General features: G+C 40.7%; 1 protein-coding gene across 1 annotated transcript in view; it reads left to right on the top strand.

Moving 5' to 3' along the window:
- The first annotated feature begins 233 nt into the window (after positions 1 to 233).
- Positions 234 to 20,187, top strand: part of grb10b (growth factor receptor-bound protein 10b) — a 68,473-nt gene continuing 48,519 nt past the window's right edge. Inside the window, exons 1-2 of the mRNA XM_062422265.1 lie at positions 234 to 441; positions 13,611 to 13,738. Of these exons, the coding sequence (XP_062278249.1) occupies positions 13,688 to 13,738 (51 nt within the window). The 5' untranslated portion in view covers positions 234 to 441; positions 13,611 to 13,687. The remainder of the gene's footprint in view (positions 442 to 13,610; positions 13,739 to 20,187) is intronic.

Genomic DNA, 20,187 nt, shown 5'->3' with positions numbered 1-20,187 from the left:
AAGCTTCAAATCACACCGTCAGTTTAAGTCAGGACGAGACAGCACTTCAAAAAGAAAAAAAAAATACGGAATCCTCTGAACACGCCCTTATTCCCATAAGACGTGAACGCCGCATTAATTACCCCTCACTTGTGGGCGTGGTTTAGTCTAAAGGGGAGGGGTTGTTTGCGTGTGTGTGCGTGTGTGTGTGTATGTGTATGTGTGTATCTCCTACCCGGCCGCATGAGATGAGCTGCCTGCAGTCTTTGCAGCCACTGTTTTCGCCGCCTCCTCCTCCTCCTCCTCCTCCTCCTCTTCTTGCCTCTGTCTATCTGTCCAGTCCGGGAATGTTGACCACCGTGGCCTGATCCAGCGCTGTCGAGTGTCCCTTCATCTCAACACTACCACTCCGGTTTGTGTCTCTGAGGGTCGTTGCCTGTCTGAGCTGATCTGGCTGTAAAGGTGAGTGCATGCTACCCGGACGAAGAAGCCGCTCTCATCGCGCTCCTTGTGGGAGAGGAGATACAAATAAAAAGTCCACCGAGCGCGATCAGCGAGTTTAAGTCAAATAAAAAAAATATAAACAAACATATATGTATTCTAGATTCAAATTTAAACCTAAAAGTTGGATTTGCTGTGGTGATGACACCCACTGTTTTGCGGGTCTGAACACATGTGCGCACTGCGCGTAACCGCGCCTCGCAGGACCTGGCTCCTGTCTGGCAATAACGTAGCGCTCATTTAACTTTTGAAAACAAGTTTATTTATCGGATCGGACTGTTGCGCTCAGCTGTGGTGACTTTACTGTGTTCATACTAGTGGAAAGCTTCCTCCGTAGACACCCCAGCCTGTTCCGGGGTTAGTACGCGTGCCGATAATCTGCCTGTATCTCTTACTCTTTCCTGCACCTTTCCCAACATTTATTGTGATCTTAGGGAACACTATTTTGACCCCAACAACCTTCTGCCTGCCTGTCGTGTTTACAATTGCGTAACAGCAGTATACAGTGGCTCATAGCCTACTTTCTATCCAGCAGGACTCCGGCTCCCCATATTGCGCCCCCCCCCCCACCCCTATCCCCTCTCTCTCCCTCCCTCCCTTAACTCAATTCTGTGAGAGTTTCACTAGGCTTGCTTTATCCTTTTGGCAGCATTTGCTTTTGGGGGTGGGTAGGGGAGAAAGAGGCGTTTTCCCAGGGATACTCATCCAGCCTTACTGCAGTGGTTCCCAAAGTGGGCTCCTGGGACCTCCTGGGGGTTATTGGGTGGGTTCCAGGGGGTCCCCAGTAAATTGTGGAATTGACTAATTAGTAAAGGAGGAACCACATCTTAAAAAAGTAAAAGGAACACGTTTTTTTTTTATTCATATAATCTCATAATAGACTTATTAGTGCACATGTTAAACAGGTGGGTAGCACTGTGCTGTGGTAACTGATGTGAAAATCTTTAGCCACTCTTGGCCTACTCATTCATTTTCATAATCTTCCATGTATTCTTGTAATCTTACTACAATTCTCAGTACTATAAATTGATACTGCAGTTTCAGCTGAACCACTCCTGTTTGGAATACTCTCTGGTATACTCCTCTTTTGTATTATTGTGATATTTGTATGGAGGAAAAAGAGAATATAGTTTGTTTTAAAAGTCTGATTCAGTGTATATTCTCAAATGATGGCGTCAGTAATACAATGTTTGCCTTAGTATTTCAGGATCGTGAGGAACTGTTAAATGGTGACAATGTTAACAGACAGAGAGAGTTAGACAGAGACTCTGATCATTATCTAATCTAACTTCATGTGCAAATATCTGTCTAATATCTGCCCTGTCATTCGGGCACTTGTCCAAATCAATTTCTTTATTGGCTGCATGTGGTCTCTGCAGACAGTTGCATAACCACCCAAATTTATGATTCTTGGAACTATAGATGTTGACCTGTGTATTTTGAATGCAGATCAGGCCTCTCACTGGGAATGTGGAGTTAGACTGGAAGGAGGCACTGAAGGGCTGATGCACATTGCAAGGTTTTTGTAGGTATTAATGTCTCCCAAAAGGGTTCTGTCAGTGTACATTTTCAAGAGAAATACTGAGACATAAAAGTCACTGAATAGTGTTCAGAAAATGTCAGATTCACCTGTTGCAGAACAATAATCTTCCATTTCTCACTGTGGTTAGGGGGAAACTGGATAAAACTAAGCTTTGACAACAAATTAGTATTGTGTGTGGTGGTTTTAGTGCATCTAGCATTCTCACTTTGTCATTCAACCCTTACTACATTAATAACAATCTGGCCTAATACTGATATTCCACACAACCTGCCAGCCTACACTGGAGCATTAGATACTGCACACATGCATGGTCCTCTGCATGTTTACCTCTAAGCGTTGTTGAATATGAAGTATTTGATCACGTGGCAGTCTAAAATTCATTCATAACCAAAGAGGATTTCTCTTTTCCTCGCCCCTGCCCATTATTTCCTGCTTTCTTTCATTTAATTATGTTGTGGTCACATCCCTGTGCACATGGCAACCGCTCGAGCTGTGGTTTCTTTCACCCCCCTCAGCACCGGTCCTGCTATTTCAAGTCCATGCTCAGTAAGCACAGGCATGACGGGGCATGAACTCTGCAAGACTACAGGCTGCCAAAAGGCTGCTGACTGCACATATTGCACATAATTATACTTATAAGCTATACTCAACTCACTGTAGGATTCAGACTGTTTTTGTATTTTGAGAAGCCCTGGAGAATCTGAAATGCATTTGGTTCTGCTGCTCACACTCCACTGGTTTTTGATTGAAATACTTTATTTCATTTCATGCCTCATTTTAAATTTTTCCTGATGCACAGATGTGTAACCGTGTGAATATTTCCGTTATCCTTTCTTGTATGCATGTAGTTTCAATTGCCACCCAAGGGAAAAAGTGGCAGAGATATCCTATTAGCTGGTATTGGTGGTATAAGAGCTTGTGGTCGTGCTCTAGGCAGCATTCCATTGGGTCTTGCGTCAGCCAGCAGTCATTCAGCACTGGTTAGTCTGGGCTTATACACTGTTAATACCCCCTCCCTGATGTCATGACACCATTAACCCAAGCCTGCTGGGGGACCACAGCACAGTTCATGTCAGTCAACTGAGTCTGCCTGGATCTGAAAGCAGAGCACCCTCTGCACCCAGCTGCTCAGCTGGGCTGTCAGTGGTCAAAAAAGAATCCAGTGATGTTAGAGGCCGCTGTTTGTTTTTTTCACTAAAGGTTAATTTTGGACTCAGTTGCATAATCGGGTGTCATTTCTATATTGTAACCCTTCTATCTCCTATTCAAATATTCTACACTGGATTCAGTTTCCACAAACTAACCCTTAAACCATGTGTGCGCCATGCTGCAAAGTTTTGGATTGTTTGAACTGGTGCTCAGCCACAAGTTAACAGTTCTAATGTGACCACTTATTGTTGACACTACAGCCCAGTTAATGTTTTATATACTTGGTATCTCAACTATAACCGCTGAGTAATCATGTTCTGCTTTGTGAGAAGTCATTTCTAGGAACTTTTAGCCATGCCAGAGGAAAAACGTTGTGGTATTTTTCCTCCTCCCACTCCATACTGTAAATATGGACCTGTACAAACCCGATTCTCAACGCTTTCCACTTGTGACCTAATGTGATGCAATGCTTGCTTGTCTAACCGCCAAAGTGTACAGTGGATTGAGTTTCTCACTGTCTGGTGTCGGTCCAAATATGGCTGAAATCCAAGCCTGCGTGAGAGGCAAGAATGTTGCCTTTATTCTGCAGGTAACTGAACACCTAGGGGGCCGCAGGCTCGGGTTGGTACAGGTTCTGTGCCGTGGATGCACAGTGGTGTTTCAGATGAAATGATCTCTTTAATGCATATGTACAGTGGAGTTTTTTTCCCCTTGCTCTCTTGTTCTCTTGTTTTTATCGCTATATGTCTCTCGTCTCAGTTTATCTTTGTCTCTTTGTCCATCTGTCTACCCCATTGTCCCCCCCCCCTCTCAACTGCCTCTTTCTTTAGTTCGCCTCTCATACTGTCTCCTGCCTTTATCTCTCTCCGTTGATCTGTGTCTCACCGTACCAGCTGGAATCTGCAATGCAAAATCAAAACAAACCACGGTTAGTTGACTTTTGTAGACGTATCTTACGATTAAAAACAAAAAGCCTTTTTTTCTATTCTTTTTTTGAAATATTTCCCAGTGTGAAGCCTCGGAAAAATACGGGCATTTTTTCTGCTATTGAATTATCGCACTGTCCTAAACCCCATTCTGATTCGCTCCCACGCTCTGATTATGGCACTTTTGACCATGTATGCATGCATTTTGTTGAACATAATTGCATTTTCTGCCCTCTGGTTTTCTAGTATTATTCCCAGACTTAGGAGCGATTAGGGCTTAGAGTGGTGTACTTTGGTACTTAGGAATAGGACTTGCGCTAAGTCCTTGTTAATATGATTTTTTTCAGCCAGCAAAGTTTGTTAGCATTCCTTAGAGTAAGTAAGTAAAATAAATTCTGTTCAGATTTCCTCTTAATTGGCTTAAATAGGTTTTACTCACAAGGTCATTATTATTTGGATTTGTTTGTTGTTGTTGATGATGCCATTTTCACTGATTCCTTTTAGTTCTTGACTAAAAGGGATCTAATGTGACAGTTCTGTGTATTTTATTTTTATCAGTTGAAGAAGTTCTGTGCTACCAACAGGTGTAAAGACAGTGTAATGGGAAGGCAAATCCATCTAACATAGCCCTCTGAGGCCACCATTACACCCAACTTGTGCACAAGCGCCACTGCTCCCAAACCTGGTCCATTCATCTTGGACATTGCATAAGACCGGTTCTCTCAAGCAGCCCTGAAATCCTCATCCAATTAGGCACTGTCCATGTTTCCAAAAGGCCTTTCTCTCATAGACTGGTGCTATTCAGCCTTCCCCGGCATGACATCAGGCCCTCTCTTATAGCCCCACTTTACGCTGCTGCTCCCAAATAATGAAAGCTGCCAATTAATGACTAATCAACATGTGCAACAAGCACATCCAGTGAGGAATGACTACCATCTAATCTGCTGATTAAAACAGAGGACAGAGATGCTCTGTTCAACTTTCTCTCCCCATCTTTCAGTGTTGCATTGCTGCAGAAACAAGGGCTATCCCACACACACACACACAACCACACAAGCACACACCGACTCTGACTGCCTCATTTGAGAAGCCTGAAAGTTGATAATTAGAATGATTTGCATGTTTCATTTTAGAGTTACTTGGAATACAAAAAGTTTCGATCAGTAATAATGTCAGTTTTTTGTGTGTTACAGCTAGGTAGGAGGTACCTGGTGTGTTACAGTGCTGGATAACTGTGGGAATCAGACTGGCTGTAGATTTAGAGGGGTGGATGTCAATGATGTGTATCATCAATTTTATCTCTCACCATTTTTCACGCAGAAATATTGGTTAAGTAGGATGTATTATGCATTAAGTGTAAATAATTTAAACATGCAGCAAGACACCAAAACTGTCCAGTCAAATCAGCTCTTTGAGTGGCGATGGCACAAGTGTGCAGATCTGTGAGAGGGGGCTGTCAGGGGTGAAGGGTAAAAAGGTAACAATGTATTTATGGATGGTTTAGTTTTTAAGACTCAAAATTAACAAAATGCTGCTTCTTATTTTCAAAGCTGGTGAAGAGATGAGAATCAGCATCTTAAATTAGACATTTTAATCAATTCGTTGATAAAAGTTTAAACTCGTATTAGTTGATTTCTTTTTCTTTATTTCTTTTGGCCACTTGGGGCAGCAGAAAAAGGTGTAAACACAACAATATATTATGACCTTTGAACTTAATATTGCAAACACTTGTTTATTCACACATCTAGCAGTTACGGAGCAACATCTGTGTTCATTTGAGGGGCTTCCTTTGGCCACCTAGGGAATATAAATCCAATCTTCAGTCTCCTTTTAGCTCCACAAACTATTGATGGAAATATCAGGCTACTTACTGCCCAGCTTTTTCCCTTAGTAGAGCCGATGAGAGTGGTGAGAGTGAACCAAAACAACGAGGCCGTAAAACCAAAGCAATTAGTGAAAGACATTAAAACGTGCCATAGAGCTGAGGGGACCTGCAGCATGAAGTGATAGTTCTCTGTGGGTTTGTCACTACAACTGGTTTTCTTCACATTACACATTGTCATTTGATCCATGTTTAGCATGGACATATTGAACAGTGCAGGTTTACATACGTAGTATGTCAACCAGACAGAAAAGTGAAGTGTTGACGTGCTTGTTTTGTACAGTCACCCCAGGTATCCTGTATCATCTTTCACAACTAGCTTCACCTGATATTAGCCTGTTGACAGGACAGGCTGTTCTCTACTGGATACGGGTGTGTGACTAAACTTTATCTAATTTGTGACTCGCGTTACAGAGAACCCCTTAAGCACCACCTGCCAACTAAAAAGCCATCTGCTTAATTGAGATACATTTAGCTCAACCCCTTATTAATAAACACAACGTTATCTATTTCAAGCAATGCTGCTCTTATGTTTGGGTTTAAATACAGCAGTGGATATTAGCCATATAATAAAGAGTTTTTAAAATAGTATAATAAGTGTTTTGCTGATGTTAATTAAGTTGTCTTGCTTATCTCATTTCACATGCACATTTTTTTCCCATCAATTTTATTCATTGGTTGAACTGTGTCACTGCTGCAAGCTTTCTTTAGCTGAGTACTTTTCTTATCTGTGTGGCTACTTTGGGAACTCCTAGAGTTACACTTTAAGGCACTCACCAGGAGAAAGGGCAACCATGGGCCAACTCTGAATGTAGAAGTCAACTTTTGTGTTGTTGCTGTTCAGGGAAATATTAAAAAGCCAGAGGGATGAGTTTAGATAGAGTGTAAATCATACTTGAAGACCCCACTTGCTCCCACGGGTTTCTCTCAATGTCTGGAGGTCATTGACACTTCAATTTGATAATGAGTTTTGCTCAAGCTTGTTCTAGCTGTAGTGTTTGTGTCCGCATCACAAATAGTGTGAGTTTGTTTATTCTTGTATAGTCGGCATCATTATCACAGGATGAAATTTCCAGTAAACCACCTTCCAGAATAAAAACTATGTGTCAAATACAATAATAGATGAAATGAAGTCAAGTGACATGAATTTTGTTTAAATGTTAGTAACATTACAAACTGACATCAGCATAATCTAAAACAACACACTGCTACTCTGATGTCTTATTTTCCAGCTTAGTTTGTATTTGTCTTGATTGAACTATCATAGAAACAGGACATGACCCATAATGTTTGATCTACTTCTACTTCACCATCTACCATCTGAGCATCTTGAGCATCTGTATTAACACTTTATACAGGCTACATGTAATTTTCCTTGTTGGATGGAGCAGACAGATACTTGAAATGACTTAATTGATCAGAGGCTGTTTAGACGGTGATCAGGATCCCCACAGGAGCTGATGGGATGGTGCATCTGCAGGCGGAGGCGGTAATGGTTGGGTGTGGGATTTTTAAAAAAAGAAGAAAAAACAGTCCTGTGCTGACCTCTACCTCTGGGCATTGCAGATAAAACACTATGTTCCCTGACACTGCTTGACCCCTGCAGGCATAAAAAAGTCACCTTTTGACCTCATGATACCTGAGTAGGAGGCTTACAATCGCTGTGAACTCACATGTTCTTCTATGCTCCCCCACTTTCTCCCCTCACCATCACACCCTATCCCTGGCTGGCCCACAAATCAGTGCTTGCCATTTCATGAGGATGAGGTTTGCTGTATTGCACGTGTTTTTTTTTCACCCAGTACCCTATATGGAAAGAATGTGCTCTCTGCATTCCAAAGATGACTGAGCGGAGCTGAACGGCCCAGTGTTAAACTGTGTCCAGTCCAATCAGCTGAAGTCCAGTTGACTGAGATGAACACATTTTACAATTATATATACAAGGAGATCAGTTGACACAGCTGCACAGCTGAGCTGTAGTTGTACAGTTGCTTCTATTGAGCACTAAGTCGTTTCAGTTTTGCTTATTGAACCAGCAATGTTTTAACTGGAAATGGGCTCAATTAATTGGTAAATACCCAGAATAGCTATTTCAGTTATATATCTGACCTCTTTGGATATGAAATTATTCATTACTATAAAACAATTGACACTATTTTTGCCAAAAGACCCAGACTGCAGACACCTGATACCAGTATTCAGTTACTTACGGTATTCAGCTAAATTCATGTTCATAGCAGGTTTATGTTTCCCTGCATGTATTGGCACAGTATCATAGCATGCCCTGTTTGTTTTTTTCATACTTTTGTTCCAACAAGTTATGCAGTGTAAACACTATAATCCAGCTTTGGAAACAGTGAATGTCTATAATAAACTTCAAAATAATCCTTTAGTACCTAAACCACATACCAAGTATCTGATTTCATTCAGTAACACTGAATGTTCGATGAGATTTTAGAATCAAATAACTTCTCTGCATTTTTTGAACTGTGCTGTACACACCTCTTCCAACATCTGACTTCCCCAAATCTATGCTACAGTATGCTTTTGGATGCCCAGCTGTAAATAACGCCCACTATTTAGAATGTTTTCCCAATTAGGAAAAGAGAGGAATATATATAGAGAGCCGTGAACACAGCACAGGAATGTACAAATGAGAGACCAAGACTAGACACATAGATATACAGACAGCAAAACATGTAGACAGACAAGTAGAGACACTTCCACTCAAACTGACAAAAAGCCAAGAAGGAAGACAAAAAATCACACCAAACTGATAGACAGGTTGACAGTTAAGATAGACAAACCAGAGAAACCAGACCAACATGCAGACAGACAGGTTTAAAATAAATAAATAATTCAAACCGTCTTAGTTTACAAGGCATGTTTGGCAGTAAAGCTCACAAGACACTCATTTCTTTCAGGTTTGGCCTACATACAGTATGTGAGGTTAAAAGTTTAATATTTCGATTTCCCACTCTAGGTATTTTTATTGGACTCTTTGGAAAGGCTTAAGGAAGGGAAAAAGTTAATAACGTGTTATCCAATATGGGAGGAAGTTGTGGCTTAAATAAGTAATGACAGCATTTAAAAGTATAATGAGAGTTAATATATATATAAGATTATAGATGTATATCTATCATTCACAAAAAACCATACCTGTCTAAAACTTCTACTTTGCAATCCCGCACCCTCTGAAGTCTTCTTATCATCCATCTATGGTCTGGTGAGCTGGTCAGCTCCGGCCGCTGATCCACCACCATGCAAAAGAGGAGATCTGTTCAAGGAAATGCTTCTACTGTTTCAATTAGGCTTTACTTTAAATAGCCCTGGTTTCTGGTGATCCCAGACATCGCCTTTAGCTTCTCTGCAGGCCTTATCACCCTGGGATGTTAAAGCTGGACCCCTGAGATGTAAGCACATATCAGCATATTAACCCCCAGACTAACTAAGCATATCGGCCACCAAGACGTGTTCAACTGCAACTTTCAGTTTACAGCTGTGCTTTGTTGATTAAGAGAAACACAGAGACTGATTATTCATCATTTAAATGTTGTAAGGCCAATGTGTGTCATTTTCACAACAGCTGTAGCAAAGTTTTACCAAAATGGTGACTTAGTTAATTTAATAAAACTTTATATGACCAATGAAAATGACTTTCAAGTAAAGCAACGCCATAACTGAATAATCATCTTATGTCTTATTGGTTCAAGTGCAGTTTGTTATAACATAATATGTTATTGCTGACTTCTTCTTCATGATCTTGCTATATTTGTGTGCAAAGGAGGCATTTGAGTAAGGTTACAGACTAAATCCACATGTATCAACACTAGATATTTCAGAAAGTATCAGATGGATGTTGGTGAATCTCCAAGCAGAGCGCCTTTAGTAAAGTTTTGTGTATTTGCTGTGAAGCCTCCACCACGACAGTGCTGGTGCTGGTAGGAATTTATGATTCATATGCATTGTTAAGACCCCTGCGTTTGAAGTCCACCAGCTAACATTCTCCCTCATGCGAGTTTGAGCAAAAATCACTTTAATGAATCCAGTTGGCAGTCACTTCACCGCTGGGTACAGCCGCAGCACCCCAAAGTCCCCCCCTTTCTAGTGTGGCGACGACATCCGGATAATTGCACTGTCAAGGTCAGAGATGGTTAGGTTTCAGTACGCTGTTCAAGTGGAAGGAATCGAATCAAAGGGTCCTGAGTGGGTCTAATCCCCACACTGGAATGGCTTTGATTGTGTCAGGGAGCAATTAAGCATAGGTGCGTGTGTGTTTGGTCAATATATCAGTCACTGAGAGTCACTGTGGCACATATAAGCACTTTGAAATTTGGACTACAAGGTATTTTAATGCGATACGGAACGCCTGAGCTTTTTCCCATATTTTATCACGCACAGTTGAAGCAGAATTCACACTTGTGAGGTTGAAAGTGTACATTTATTCAGCAGTATTTAATGTGTAATGTAATCCTCATAAAAAGTGAAAATGAAAGTAGCAGTTTTGATAAGGACTTAAGCTTCAGTTTAGGGTCTAATGTAGTTAATTGAAGGTTACTTTTATCCATCTTGCCCAACCAACTGACTCCTGAAATATAATAAACATACAGTTCAGCTGTAAACTAGTCAGCAAGTCTGTGGCCCCTAATGAGGGGCTGCTCTGAGAGTTTAGGCTGATGTTAATTTATTTTGTTTTTGTTGTAAACTGTGTGTCTGTAAATAATGTGTAAATGACGAGCTGTCCTTGCATGCCAGCAGGCTAGGCCACACACATGGATTGACACAGTAACACACACACACACACACACACACACTAACACACACACACATACTGACACACACTCATTAAGAGCAAGTCCTTTCAGCGGCCCAAGTGATGCCAAGGTCTTTGTTTAGAATGCATTCATGGTTTGGTCATTATTTGAAAGCAATTTTGGAGGTATAAAAAAAAAACTTCACTTTTAGTTCTCAAATATTTGGAAGTCACTGCTTTATTATATCTGGTCAGCTGACACAATACTGAGGATAATCCACATATTGTAAAAGGAGAAAAACTGCAGAACTTCATGGTAGCCTATGTTCAAGGGGATATATGCTTTTTGTGATTTTCTGTTTGTCTGTTTTTATACTCTTGCGATGTTGGATGATGATGACGTCAGATTGTTGCTGCATGACCAAAACGGCCATCCATTCCATAGCCTTTTTTTACTGCTAAGGTTTTTCGAGTTGTCTGCTCATATTGGAATTGGGCTCAAACCTGTATGGATGTATTTGGGACGTTTCCATTTCGAGTAAGGTGAAATCATGGTACTACTGTTTTCTTAACATAATATGGCCTCCCAAACTGCCAGAAGTCAGCCAAAATGCAGCTTTCAGGTACAATCAGAACAGTGTCTTGAAGAGGCAAGAGCTAAAATGGCCTGTTTTAGACAGAGACTGAGGTGCTGCAAAGAGCAATTATATGATAAATAGGAAGTTTTTATTTTATTTTATTTTCAATCATGCAAAGTTATAATATTTAAGTATACACAATTGATCGTATGATCATAAGAAAATGTAGTCATTATAAGTACCTTGTGGAGTTTCTGACATTGAGTGACACTGTGGAACAGTTTGTTTATGATTGATTTCCCATTTTGTTCATGTGCACAAGGTACACATGCATGCACAATAATAACATGTGTCGCAATACATAGTCCAACCAATGTTTTCACACAATGCCAATGATCTACAGGTGGCTTTAATACATATAAGTCTGCAAGCTAGTAAACGTGAATGTAAACGGTAAAAAATAGGTTTGACAAATATTTTCAGTTGAAGGAAATGCATTCAACACTTTTGTAAGACCTTGAGAATTCACGCAATACACTTTGGTGAGGAACACTCACATAAACACAACTTTTGCTTTGGTTTACCAGAAAATGCTACAGGGCCGTTTAATGCTCAGATGTTTATTATTAACTTTGCTGTTAATTTATATCTTCCATTTTTAATATGAAAATCCACACAGACAATGTTGTCATGTTAGTTTGCTTAAGAAACTCATTGCCATTGTCATTTTGCTTGAATCACCATTGTCAGAGAAGTTGGCAGTCGGCTATACTAGGGGCAAAGTGGTCTTGTGATTTTACATTGACTAGTCAATCAGAGACAGTGAGATACACAACTCTATAAACACATGTAGAGCTTCTCAAAGACCCCAAATTCATAAAAGTCGACCTTTACCCGCCTGCTCACAACAACACATGCGCGGCATATGTTAACATCTACGTACACACACATGCACACATCCAGTACATGCACACATTCAGAAATGGACACACATACACACACACCCTACACACCCTACTGCACCAAAGGCAGCCTACGCACAACCGCTAACGCAAACATGAGATAATATTAGCTTTCTATAAAATGACAGGTCATATTTTTGAAATACCAACAGGGGGTCATGAACTGCTGCATAAAAGACCCGCATAGTTGTGAGCTCGAGCTGCTTGTCTCAAAATATACCCAGGGGTCTAACTTAAGACCTGGAGAGGTGCCTGCCGTGTATTTTTGGGTCAGTGTTTACAGGTGTTTGTTCAGTGGCGGCAGTGCCAAGAGGTTAATAGGATACCCACTTTAAGAAGTTCAAATAGACTAAAGTCCATGTTGTTGAATTTGTGGTTTTTTTGACCCCAGGAGAGAGGCTTCATAGACTTGAAGAACACCTTTAAAGTCCCCTGTGGAGCAACTTCTATTGCAGTCATTTTAGCTTACAAAGACCACGCCTCAGCAGATTGTTCAGTAAGATGGAGTAAAGCAGGATTGTCAGTTGGGTAGCAGTCAGCATAATAAAGGAATCAAGAAACCCAAGATGACAAGACTCACAGTGAGGGAAGCCTCTCATCTTTTAGGTTTCTTAGGTTTCCTTCATAGAGACCTACTCAGTACAGGCTGCATGATTTCTTCTTTGTAGTGACCCTCAATTTACTCTACTCTACTTTGCCAAGCCATATTAGCCCTTTATCAACAAAATAATGGATGTAATGGCTCCACTGCATGCACAATAAAGACCGTAAATCACTGCAGGAGGCTGCTCAAATTTGTGATGCCGTTCTCAGACTGTCTTTTACCTGATGGTGGAAATCAAATAATTTGCATGATTTCACTTAAGTGAGCCATCTTCACCTCATTGGAAAGCTGGAATTTCCTAGTGCAAATCCAGCGGCCAAGAAGTGTATTTCTTTGCCTGCTTAACAAAATATTTGGTCATATTGCAAAGCTGCTTTTTTCAGATTTGGAGTTAGTTGCAAACCAAAAATATAGGACACAGGTCTGGGAGGTGCATCAGTATTTTTGTAGATTTTGAATAAGACTCAATTATTTTGCTCACACTTTGAATTTATAACCAACCAGTGTTCCTCTGTTGTTGCTTGTTGGGGTTGTTTACTGTGGGACTATGTGGGTTAAGAAGTGCTCTGTGCTATATCTGTCCTCTCAGTACCTAGATTTCATCTTCCTTCTGTCATCCTCCTCTCCTTCCCTTCCCTCATCCTTCCTCTCTTGAACCTTCTCACTCTTCCCTCCCCTACTTCCTTTGTAGTTTTCCACTAACCTCCATTTGTCTGCTCTTCTTCCCCTGCAGGTACTTTGCCCCGTCCATCTTCTATCACACCTGATCCAACTGAACAAGTTGTACAAAAGAGCTGAGATACACCAAGCATGGCTGTGGCCGGATGTCCGGATTATTTCCTGCATCATCCAAATTATCAGGTAAATGGCAATTTCCTGTGTAGGCTTTTGCTGTTCTCTGACTCCTTTTTTCAGCTTGAAATTAAACATAAAGACTAGACTAGAAATGAAACAGCCAAGAGTAAACTGTGAGTGGCCAGACTGTGATGTCAATATAAAACGCTCTCCAAAACTAGACTCACAGGATGTCTGTTTAAGCTTTTAAACTGAAATGAACTGTATTTAACAGAAATGCTGACATTTCTAAACTAGAGATGTGCCGGTGTTCCCATGAAACTACTTTGGATTCTGTTGCAATGTCCAGAGTTGGACTATCCACAGGGCATGGCTTACATGTACATAATTCATAAATGAAACTTATGAGAATTTGGTAGAAGGATAAGGTTGTGAATTTTCAACTCTCTACTTGTACAAACCCTTCTTATTATTTATGTGTTTAATATGGAAAACAAATAATAAACCATTGGAGAAGTACGCAAAGTACTGGTTTGCTTCCAAGAGTTCTAAGAAATGGTCAGGGCGTGGATTCAGATTGCTATGGTCCTTGCTAATACTGCTGTTAACAATGTAAGTAGTTTCTCAGTTATTATACACTGCCGAGGGCAATGAAAGAATGGTCTATGGTTATAGTTTGTCCCTTCTAGTCAAACCCTGACAAGAGACACAGTATGTGAGTGAATAGCCGTGGCACAGTCACAACATTCCACCACTGTGAACACATAGAGGGACGGGCTGAGAAAGAGTGTTGCTCCAACAGAGTTACAAAAGCATCTTCTCTTTGGCTGACCCTCCCCTGCCCCCCCAGGTAATGCCTGCTCTGTTCATCAGTGTGATTCCATGGCCGGTACATTCACTCATGTAAATGCACACACACACACACACACACACACACACACACACACACACACACACACACACACACACACACACACACACACACACACACACACACACACACACACACACACCAAATCATCAACAGCAAGCTTATTGCGCCATGAAATGAGCCCAAATGCAAAAACAAACAAAAAACAAACAAACAAACAAAAAGAAATCAATTACTGGAGACGCAGATTTTGGCTATGAGTGTGTGTGTTAGGTCAAATTTTCACAATTTTAGTGTATAATCCAGATGCACCACTGTTTTCTTGTTTTGTGTATACACCAGAGAGCCTGGGTGAGCACAAATTCCTTCCAGTTAAACAGCAGCAAAACTGAAACTTTCCTTACTTACACTCCACACCAGATTCAGTCATCCCCCTTTCCTCCTCAGTCACTAATCTGGGTGTTAGGTTTTACTCTCAGCTTACTTGGGACCATAAACAAAAACGTACCTCTCTAACCCTGTCAGATGCAGAGAAACTTGTCCATACCTATATCTCCTCAAGACTGCACTACTGCAATGCGCTCTTCACAGGGATCCCTGGCAGGAGGATCCAGAAACTCCAGTACATTCAGAACAGCTCTGCCAGGATCCTGATGAGAGGGCGAAAACACAAACCTAAAACACCAATTCTGTTTTCATTGCACTGGCTCCCTGTCTCCTTCAGGATTGACTACAAAGTCTTTAAACTCACACACAAATCCATCAACGGACATGTGCCTCCCCTACCTACAAGAACTGATCACACCACAAACTTTTACCCGCACACACAGATCTGCCAGCAGCTCGCTCTTCTGGTCTGCTGCAACACGCTTGGAGCAGCAGACCATCTTAGAGCAGCACAGATCCTAGACTCTTTTAAATAAGGCCTAAAAAAAACTTTTTATTCAGGAAGGCTTTTTCAGGGCAGAGCAGTCATGATGATCAATAGAAAAGCAGACGACTAACCAACTTACATACCTACTCACCAGCTCAAAAGGGATTATATATTTTGACACTTTTTCCCGGCATGTTTACTGACCTCTGGAATTTTTGGCTTGACTTTTGGACATCGTCAGCTCTAGCTGATTTGTTCACACCAGCCTGTGTAGAGCAAAGGGCTTGCAAACATTTGTATTAGGGCAGTAGCACTATTACCCTGATCAGAAGCTGCTCTGTTGTCTGCTTGACATCTGGGTCATGGCTTTATCTATGACCTTTGACCTCAGAGCTAGAGGACAGAGAGTTCACCCAGCTGAGTCTCCCAGATCTCCACAGCTTAGAGAGACACAAAAGAAAGATCCGCATAAGGCACTGTGTGTGTGTGTGTGTGTGTGTGTGTGTGTGTGTGTGTGTGTGTGTGTGTGTGTGTGTGTGTGTGTGTGTGTGTGTGTGTGTGAGAGAGTGTGTGAGTGTGTGAGTGTGTGTGTGTGTGTGTTTGTGGCAAACTCAAGTCAGGGATGCTGGTGTGTATGTTGTTTCTGTGTTTCCGCCTTATTGCTTCAGCTGCAAAGATTAATCCACACTCATAAAAATAGCATTGTTTTTAATGAGGCATACACTGAGTAACAGCACAGTTTAAGGAACTAACCCAACACAAATAAAACTGGAGGGAATAGGCATTGAGTTGAGGCAAAGGTGACATCCCCTGTGTAAATAATCACATATGGTGTCCAAAAATAGAACAATGTACATATGTGTAGGCTAATCCTCTCTCTGCTTGTCTTCAGCATTCTTTCAGCTCTCATCAAGCCCATATATAGCTTAACATTTTGTCCTGCCATTTCAGTTATTTTAAAGCAAATCAACATCTTTGCCAGCGGTTTGAATAGGTGCTGGAGCTACAGTATATGGACCTCGATATTCCCACACAAGTGTACCCACACACGCAGATGTACACGTGCAGAGACGCACACTCACTGTTTGCAAAGCGTTCAAGTATAACAGATGCACCTTGACTTGTTGAATGAGATAACCCATTCACTGTGAAATTCCAGGGTTATGGAAGATTTGCCCTGATAAAACTACAGCGGCAATTCAAAACAGATTCAAGATAACATTCATACTAAACTCAAGGGATTATATCATCACTTTAATCTTGTTTCTGTTGTATGGTCGGGACTGGTGAATAAATGATGGCATGTGCAAAGCAAAGAAAACTTTCATGAGGTTAAAAAAAAATAAAAAAAGGATTAATGACAGCTGATTAAAGCAGCCTTAATCCAGAGACTACAAGATTTACAATTTATTGTATGAGGTTATGTGAACGTAAAACTAACCTCGGCCTTCATGTATTGTAAAACTTGAGTAGATTACACTCTACTTTGTATACCAAAACATAATATTGTAATGGATAAACGTTCTGTATGCCCTCCAGTGTGTTTGGCTTTCACAAATCTGTCGGATCACTGGATAAACAAGCACAGTCCATCACATGAGCATAATTTCTGGTGTGGGAGAGCCTGAGATAGCCTGATTGTTTTAGCTGGGGCTAAACATTAACAAGATTGTGTCGTGTTTCTCATAACCGACCAGTAATTCTTCATATCACAAGATTGCATTTGTTTTACTTGAGCTTTTGCAATGTCAATGTTTTCTTGCATTCACAGAAGGAACATTTCACAAAAATCACAGATCAGTGTGACATGAGTCACAGGGCTACAGTGACAAAGTTTAACTTTGTCAACTTTGACTCGATCAGTCGTCACTCTCAGTTCTTCGGACTTTAATCTAATGTACAACATCAAGGTTTTGCTTCAGACGTCATGTCCAGTTTGTCCAATTCAGGGTCATGGAGTAACTGGATGCTCGATGTTCCCACACAAGTGTACAAGTTATATGGCTAAACTTCTTGCTGTGGGGTGAACAGGCTAGGAATTATAGTCCAGAGGCAATTTTCTAATCACGACTGGAAGATACTTAAATATTTTATTTCTATTTCTAACATTTTATTCATTACTTGATCCTTGAGTTTATGACGAAAAACAGTAACCACTTTGTTCTCAGCTTGGATTCATCCATCTCGTCAGGCTTCATGTTATGTGCTTATGTAACAAACCATCTGCTGCATCAGGTCAATTTGTATTGACCATGACCACAAAACATTAAGATTTCACAAAGCTTTTCCCCCCTCAAATAAACAGCAGTTTTCCCACAAATATAGTTATTTTTCTGCTTTTTCTTTTTTAGGATTTCAAATTATACTATATTTACAGTAAGATTACTTTATGTATTATATTTATCTAAATAAGTTCACTAGCCCACTGACTCATAGTACAGCCATAATATAACTACTTATATTACAGAAGCATTTCCATTCAGAAGGTTCAAAACTTTCTTAATTCTAGTAGCTGTCAGACATTCTGGGTAATAAGTATAATAAATGCATTTCCAATGTTCAGTAATTATTATTATTATCATATTATTACAGAGCATTCAGGCCATGTTATACCCTTGTCAAAGGATGTGTTTGTATTACAACTGCCCAGACCAAAAACAAAAATTAAAAAAACGAAATCATGTAATATTATGTAATTGCAGGCTAAGCTGGCTTGTCTGTGGCTCAGCTGTGCTGTGACAACAACCTCAGCTACAGCTCAGTTTCTACACTATACACAAACAGATAAATGTAGCACGAATGCACACATTAGTGTGACCTCATGATCTCATTATACTTAATTATGTAAGAAGGGATTTCCACTCCTGCTTTTGCTGTCTAATGTTCAAGTACGTTGTAACTGGACTATATACCAGTTAGCACTACTTCTGTCATTAAGAATGGCCGTCCAGAAGCAAGTTTTGGACCCTTGTGTAAAATTTCCACATCTCTAAAGCTTACTTAGAATATTCAGTTCTTGGTAGATCTAATCTTAATGGAAACTGCGATGCTGAATTATTCCCATGGACTCTGTCCATACTGAGCTGTTCCTTCTTAGCCAACAACCATTCCATAAGTCTAGTATTGATTCATATTCAATTCCCAGTCATAACGTTTAACCTCAGTCTGACCTCTTCTAAAGGCGTAGCTTTGGCATGCGTCTCAGTCTTTTCCTTCTTGTTTGAGGCCCAACCCCAAACCTTTGTGTTGTCTGCTTTCAGTGCCTTAACCTTGTCTCTGGCCTGCCACTGACCCCTTTTAAAGAGCTCAACCCTCAACCTCTTGACTCTTATTTGGAGTTCCATTCAACTTCATCAATATGAAAGGGTGCTTATATGCTCCTTGTCAAAACGTGGCCTACCCTTAGTCCTGTTTTGACCCCTCTTTAAGAACTTAAGCAACACGTCTGTTTGTGCGCATGTGTGTGCGCTTGTGCTTTTGTGATTGCGTGTGTAAAGAAAAGTTGAGTGACAAGCAACTTGAAAAAATGTAAGAACACGGATCAAAGAAAAAGAACATCTGTGAGTTTTTTCTTCATCGGGAAACTTAAAAAAAACCCTCAAAGTTAACTTTTATGTGATATCTCATTTGGTCTCTTGTCTGTGGAGCCTCAACCTAACTGCATAAAGAAATGCAGAGTTAGGCAATAGCATGGCTGAGAATTATGCTAAATGGCCAATATCTATAAGATTAAATCCCTTCGTTGACATTCTGTCAATTGTCTATAAGAGCGTCAAAGGCTGTCTGGGTTTTGGATTTTTTGTTGGTCAGATCCACAAAAGAGATCAAGGTGTGCGCTAAAAGTCCTTTAGTTCTGTGGTGTGTGTGTGTGTATGTGTGTGTGTGTGTGTGTGTGTGTGTGTGTGTGTGTGTCTGTTAACTCATTTACTCCCAGACAGCCATGCAAAACCGCATTCAAGTCTAGTATATGGTGTGAAAGAGTCCCTACGTTTTCGCTCAGTGGAGCTGAACCATGACCATCTTGTCCTGAATACACACACATACGCTAACTTTGTGCTGTACCATCCCACCAACCAAACAGCTTCCCAGTGCTGTTTGGGTGACTGGGTAGGGATCAGTCACAGTCTGGTGGCTGGACCCCCAGACAGTGTGCATTGATGACGGGGAACAAATGGGGTGATTCGGTGGTTGTTTTATTATTTTTTTTAAATTTCAAAAGCAAGTTAGTCTCATTAAGATCCCAAATCTCTTTTTCGATTGGGCCAAAACGGCTGGAATTCAAGACAATACGAAAACGGAACAATGCAGTGTAATGATTGGATGCGGTTGGGTTGGTTGGTATAGAAGAGGGGTTGGGGGGTAGCGGTGGACAGAACCATATACTGACGTTGCACATCCAGTTATATCCAGTTTAGTCTGAACATAGGCGCCAGCAAAGACACCACGGAAGAACTTTCCGCTTATATTTCAAATCGTAATGACTAGAATAGCTAGAAATTTTGCAGGTAAATCATGGAGCGTAACTCTTCAGCTGAGCCTTTATTTGGAGGAATGGAGACATCAGAGTGGGATTCTGCTTCAAACTTAATTCTCACAGTGAGTTGACTCTCTTTGCACCGCTCATTGAGTCTTGTTAGTAAATGTCACAGGTGCAATAGGATTTTGAAAAGTCTGTTATAATAAACTTGGCTTTAATAAGTAACATTACAGCGAAGAAAATGTTGAACTTTGCATTGAAAATGGCAGACAGTGTGTCTTTCTCCTGCTTTT

The sequence above is a fragment of the Scomber scombrus genome, chromosome 7 (genome assembly GCF_963691925.1).
Source record: "Scomber scombrus chromosome 7, fScoSco1.1, whole genome shotgun sequence".
NCBI lineage: Eukaryota > Metazoa > Chordata > Actinopteri > Scombriformes > Scombridae > Scomber > Scomber scombrus.
The sequence above is the reverse complement of the archived record's forward strand: the minus strand, read 5'-3'. Positions and strand labels throughout refer to the sequence as shown.